We start from the raw sequence: 6,159 nt of genomic DNA on the forward strand, positions 1-6,159 counted from the left end.
CATGATCTGCCCTGATAGCTGACCTTAACTGTTCATTTCATTCATCTGCTGGTCTCTAATTATTGCTCATCTCACCCACCTGCTCTTTGGCTAATGCTGCCTTGATATAACTTCAAGTTAGATGATAATAAGACAGGTTACTATGAGACATGAGGAAATATGGCTTTATTCTTGAATAAAAAAGAATCTCTAGCTTGGCCCTAGTACACACTGGAATTACCCTAAACAGCTGACATCATAAGAAAACACCCCCACTATGTTGCTTTTTTTACACTATAAAATAACCAAATTATTATGAACCACAGCATCTGTGAATTGGGTTCTCATATGCAGTTTAAATAAAGTTGGACTGATAATGAATTAGGTCTAAATGTAATTTATGTGGAGCTTTATTTTAAAAACCAACTAGTTGGTGATTTTGAAGGTATTATGCAGGAACCTTTATGTTTTGGAAACATGACCCGTGGCTGTAGAAGTTGAACAGAGGTCACTTCGTGTCTCCACAGATAAAATTCCAGAGAGATTTGGATCAGAGCTCTTCCAGAATTAAGGCCAATTGAGCTCAAAGGTAATTTTAATGAAAATAAACTCTGTATAAGTGGTCTCTAATGTGAATACTGAGAGACGGCGGATGGCGACCGGGGAGACATATTTGAAAAGAATATAAAGCTCATGTTGGTTCTGACAAAGTAGCGCCGCTGCCAATGACAGCAGCTTCCTGTCTCTTTAACTGAAAAGATAAACTTCCTGAGGACTTCATGGAAACCACTAACCTCCATCCTCTTCATCTGGAGTCATACAAGCAGATGGGCTTCCAACAAAACTTGTTAAACTGAACCACTGCTGATAATATTTAAAACTATTTCATGTTCTGATGCTGCTTTATGATGCAGCACAATAAACCAGTGGAATCCTGAACCAGTCCACATTTTCTATGTTTTATTAGATAAACATTGTAAGTTTATAACGTTTAAAAAGAAAATACATAACAGCAAACATATAAAATGTTAAACAATCAGCTGATCGGATCAGAACCACCCAGGAATTAATACTGCCTTTATGGTGAAGAGTGTGACAAGTGTTGACGTCAGCAGTCAGACGACTATTGCTTCCTGTTTGCATCTAACTGCTGCATCAGAGGTCTCCTTTCTACATGTCATTGAAACCAGGGTGACCTCTGATCTCTGTTCTGCTGACGAGGTGCCATGGTTCCACTGAGAGGATGCTGTGACTTCTTCCTCACTGAGACAGCACAGAGTGCTTTTGGCCTTTTGTCTGAACTCTGGGGACACAAAGTAGAAGATGAAGGGGTCTATGCAACTGTTGAAGGTGCTGACCGCCAGGCTGATCATGTAGGGGACGTAGAGGTCGTCATCATCTTCTGCCAGGCTGGTGTCACTGTAGGTCAGGAGCAGGAGGAGGTTACTAGGCAGCAGACACAGAATGAAGACCACCATCACCAGAGCTGTAATCCTGATGGCATGACTGTAGCGCTTGCCTTTAGCCAGAAGGGTGCGCAGCACAGCGCTGTGGCAGTACAGCACGATAATGAACGGCAGCAGGAAGCCGCAAACAAACAGCGTGCCGAAGTATGGAAGGAAGAAGTTCTCTTGTTCGTTCTCGGGCAAAGCATCATGGCAGGTGGTGATTTTGGGGTCGTCCAGCGGGTAGGTCTGTTGTGACAGCAGCAGTGGCAACATAGCAGCTAGAATCACCACCCACACCACCCCGGACATATATAGAGATATTCTCTGGCTGCGCAAAATCTTTGCATCAAAAGGGTGAACCAAAGCTATATATCGATCCAGAGCCACTAGGGCTAGGCACCAGACTGAACCATACATGTTTCCGTAAAACATGGCCATGACCGTCCGGCATAAAGGCTCACCCAGGTCCCAGTGGTTCCCTCGGAAATGGTAAACAATTCGAAATGGCAGAACCAGCAACAGCAAGCAGTCCACCACAGTCAGGTTGATGAGCAGTGTGGTTGATGGTAGATTTTTGGTCCGAAAAACAAGAACCCACAGAGCTAACAGGTTGGTGGGCAGACCAACACAGAAGGCCACCAGGTACATGATTGGCAGGTACAGGTTGGTTGTTGGAGCCTGGATCTCCTTCACTTGTTTCTCTTTCAGAGTGGTAAAGTTACAATTTGTCACCAACCGAAAGGCTCGTAGACCTGCAGAGACCACAACATATGTCAGTCTGTAGACTTACAGAAACACCAGCAACATTTAACTAACGATACCCTGAAATCAAGTGGGCCCAGTACTTTGGTCTTCCCTGCACCTTAAACACAGAATATGGCATCTAAGGGGTCTATCAACCAACCACCATGTTTCTCTTGTTCTTCCTGCGCCACTCATGGCTGGTATCCTTAAAACTAGAAAGTTGTGTCTTTCCAACAACCTGTAGAGTACATCTTTTGCCGTTATTGTCAGGTGTTGCATTTTCTGTGAATAGCAAAGGTTATAATAGAAGTAGTTTTTATAACCCACCTGTGTTATGCACAGTTTGTTCTATGAACTGCTCTAGAGACAGTAGATGAAACCATTTTGAGTCAAACATGTTTCAACTGACTCAGTCCTAATTTGCTGCAGTTATAATAAATATGTTAATAAAAATTTGAGGTGTTTCATAAGTTTTAATGAGGACTTACATTTTTTTTCCATTAAAAAATCAATTAAAAAAAGTTTTAACTGACTCTCAAAATTTTTGTTTTAATTACAACAAATGAAACATAGTAAAGGTGTAATTAGTGTTCCCAATGGAAAAATACTCTTTTATCTTGTTCCTTTACATTGGTACAAAAATATTGCATTTACACCTGATAATTGTGCAGCTACTCTTGAAATTGTTTTGAAGGCCTCTGAGTTTCAGAAGCAATCTCTATGTTTAATCATTTCCTGTTCTTTACAGAGTTCCTGACAGGAAACCAGTTAAAGAATTTAGAACAAAATTACATAATTCTATAATAAAAGTAGATATAAAATAAAATAAGAATAAAAGGAATATAAACTTCCTTATATAAATACAAACACCTCAAAGAATCATAGCTCAAAGTTTTTGTTGTACTTGATTGAACAGGTTTTATGCAGTATCCAGTTCTCTCATAAAGTTGGTGATTTTATCAAAGGATTACACTGTTATCAAAAAACTGCAACCTGTTTTAAAACGTACTGACTTATCTGTGAGACAGACACATGTCCAGCTGTCAGTGCAAAGTGGAAGAGGAGACTTACGGAACGACATGCTGACACATTCGTCCTGGGTGGACCTGTCCTGAAAAGGAGACGGAGAGACGCTTCCAAAGGAGGGCAGGACAGAGACCAAGAGTAGAGTCCCAACAAGAAGCTTCATTTTTATGCTCCACACGTCTGTGTCTCCGTTATATCCACAGCAGATGCTTCCTTTTCCGCTTCTAAGACAGCTGTAGAGTTAAAGACCATCAGAACAATTAAAGAGGACCTGAGGAGTTAGACACTCTGTTGTTCTGTGTGAACTCAGGGAATCAACAGTCTGGCCCGGTCGCTGTTGACCCACCCCCTCTGCTTATATTATCCAGATGTGTGACTGTGTGTGTGTTGGTGGTATGTGTGCATTAGTGAGGACCACTTTTGGGGTTCAGCCTCTTACCCAGGACTCAGTCTGATTCACACTCTCATACTTGTTAAGGACTTGGTTCAGAACTAGTTAACCGCCTTGTTCCTGCTCACTCTGACCTGGTTCTGCTGCTTTTCAGTTCTATAGTTCTACACAAATGCTCCTCATAGCAGCCAGCTATGTGTAAGTGTATGATTCAGAGGGTCAGCCTGTTTCCTTCTTGACTAATTTAGCAGTAAATCATCTCACTGTAGCCCCACCCCTTACTCTCTAAACAGCCAATCCCAGCTCAAAACAGGAAACAAGTTTCAGCTAGACTTTTTGGGTTCCACAGATTAGATTTCTAAAACAAGATGACAGAGGAATATGTACTGCATCTCCAAGCCCAGCTAAAATGTTTCAGTTAAAACTGACCCAAAGTCACATTGCACTAACTAATTAACCTAAAAGTAGCTTACCTAGCGCTAGTAAAACTAAGTAACATATACACACACACATTATGGTAACTAACTTAAATCTAAATTAAAGCTAACTAACCTAAAGCAATCTAAACTAAAACCTGAAAAGTCCAAACTAAAACCTCATCCTACTGAAACTGAACCAAATCCAGTAGACCAGCTCAAGCCCACACATCAACCCTGACTTTGGGTGAAGTACTCTCCTGGTATCCTCCTCTACAGAGATTCTTCTTAAAATAAACCCTTATCAATTTTCTTCCGCTAACAAAACTGTGTGATGCAGAGTAAATTTGTCCTCACAACTCCTGTCTCAACCTTCTTTAGATAATCCATCTGTCTTATTACTTACATTAGCAATTCACAACACATCATCTCAAGGCACATACAGAGACAATTCAACCAGATCATACAGTCAGATTGATTCAAAGTTTTTTATCTAAGGAAAACCAGTAGATTGCATCGACTCAAAGACAGTCCCTCACACCGAGCATGCTTGTAGCGTCACTAGGGGGGAAAACTCCCTTTTAACATCTCATCATCAGAGGATCCTACAGTATTTAACCAGCCTTCAGACCTTGCCTCAACGCCGCAGTGTTTATCCAGTTTGGAATCCTGTTTCCCTTGTAAGCTCTGGATGAGCTTAACCTGCCTAGCCTGCCCTCTGAGCCAAACCTGAAGACTCTCCTCTGGATATCCATGCTGCTCTGGACAAAGAGCTGGAAACCCAAAGTCAGGGTCTGCTCTCACGCTAGAAGCAAGACGCTGAAGCGGTTACTGAACTCTGCTGAACTAAACAGTCTCTGGACCCAACAGTTCCTCTCTCAAAGCCAAACCCGTACTCCTCAAGGTATAAATCAGAAACTCTCAAATCCAAACTCATCTGCTCCCAAGCTAACTGAACTGTCATCCTCACAGACTCCAGTGAACCTGCCCCCAGGCCTGAACCAGTTCCTGTGTAAATTCCATGTGCTTGTGTTCAAATAAACTTGTTAAACTTTTTATCTGTTTCCATGGTGTTCTGCATACTGGGCTTTTCTGAAACCCATCATGACACAGAGATACAAAAGCCAACTTTAAAGTTCCAGCTCCACAGGAGGCCCTGTCCAGGAAACACACAGCCAGGCAGACGAGCTCCAAGTCAGCTCCGATGTCAGAGGATGAAAGAGCACAGTCAAAGAAAAAGGACTACACTTAAAAACAGACAAAGCTCCAACATCTATAAATAAAGGTGTTGGTGGCAGCAGCATAGCTGATATTTCTCTCGAGAATGGTGTCACAGCCAAACAGGAACAGACTGGCTAAAGCTACTATGGTGAGAAAAAGTAGAGAGAGCATAAAGATAGAGGTTGAACTAAGAAATACTGCAGAATGGGAGAATAGAGATAGAATGAAGCAGAATTATGAAAAGGGTCCCTATGTCCTCCAGAGGTCTAAGCCTATAGCAGCATAACTAAAGAGATAGCTTAGGACAGTGGTTCTCAAACTTTTTCTGTCATTCCCCACTTTGGACAAGGGGGAATTTTCAAGCCCCGCCTGTCCCCATCGCCCCAACACAATGCTAATGAAATATGCAACAATCTTAAAATTTTCCAATTTTATTGAAGTAACAAGTAGTATCTAAATACAAACTATCTACATCAAATAACAGCAAGCTCAAAAATAAAGAAAATAAAAATGCAGCTGTGTCAAAATTTGTATCAAGCTCAAAGATAGAAAAAATTAAAGTGCCACTCTGCAATCTGTTAATAAAAGAAAAGAAGTGAAATCCATCTGGCAAGACAGGTCTATTTATCCCTGCATTAGTGGCTGCAATGAGCCTGTTTTGCATTGCACAGTTTCTCAAAACGGGGTTGCAGGCTTGATACTGCCACTCTCAAGTCATGCTCAATGTTCAGCTGAGATCTGTATTTTGTTTTCAGTGAAGCAACAGTTGAAAAGCCCATCTCACAGAGATATGATGTAGCAAAGGGAAGAAGAATGCACACAGCTCTCTGCCCGATGAGTGGAAACTCCCTCTCCACTCCAAACCAGAATTCACTATTAGTCTGAGCATTAAACCTGAGCCTCAGGGTGGAGTCAGACGTCATTTCAATAAACT

General features: G+C 41.6%; 1 protein-coding gene across 1 annotated transcript; it reads right to left on the minus strand.

Moving 5' to 3' along the window:
* Positions 1–916: 916 nt before the first annotated feature.
* On the minus strand, positions 917–3,539 carry si:ch211-132p1.2 (proteinase-activated receptor 4). The gene is made up of 2 exons (XM_038286633.1): positions 3,243–3,539; positions 917–2,179 (listed from the first exon to the last, which is right to left on the minus strand). Exons 1-2 carry the CDS (start codon positions 3,358–3,360, stop codon positions 1,095–1,097), a joined length of 1,203 nt encoding a protein of 400 aa, XP_038142561.1. The 5' UTR covers positions 3,361–3,539; the 3' UTR covers positions 917–1,094.
* Positions 3,540–6,159: the final 2,620 nt, after the last annotated feature.

Source organism: Cyprinodon tularosa, unplaced genomic scaffold (genome assembly GCF_016077235.1).
Source record: "Cyprinodon tularosa strain WSP-4 unplaced genomic scaffold, ASM1607723v1 ctg229, whole genome shotgun sequence".
Taxonomy (NCBI): Eukaryota; Metazoa; Chordata; class Actinopteri; order Cyprinodontiformes; family Cyprinodontidae; genus Cyprinodon; species Cyprinodon tularosa.

What these genes read in the sequence shown, in the direction of transcription:
- si:ch211-132p1.2 (XM_038286633.1), bottom strand. Translation starts at nt 3,360, where the DNA reads ATGAAGCTTCTTGTTGGGACTCTACTCTTGGTCTCTGTCCTGCCCTCC. An exon ending in ATGTGTCAGCATGTCGTTCC is followed by an intron (nt 2,180 to 3,242) that starts GTAAGTCTCCTC and finishes TGGTCTCTGCAG; the next exon opens with GTCTACGAGCCTTTCGGTTG.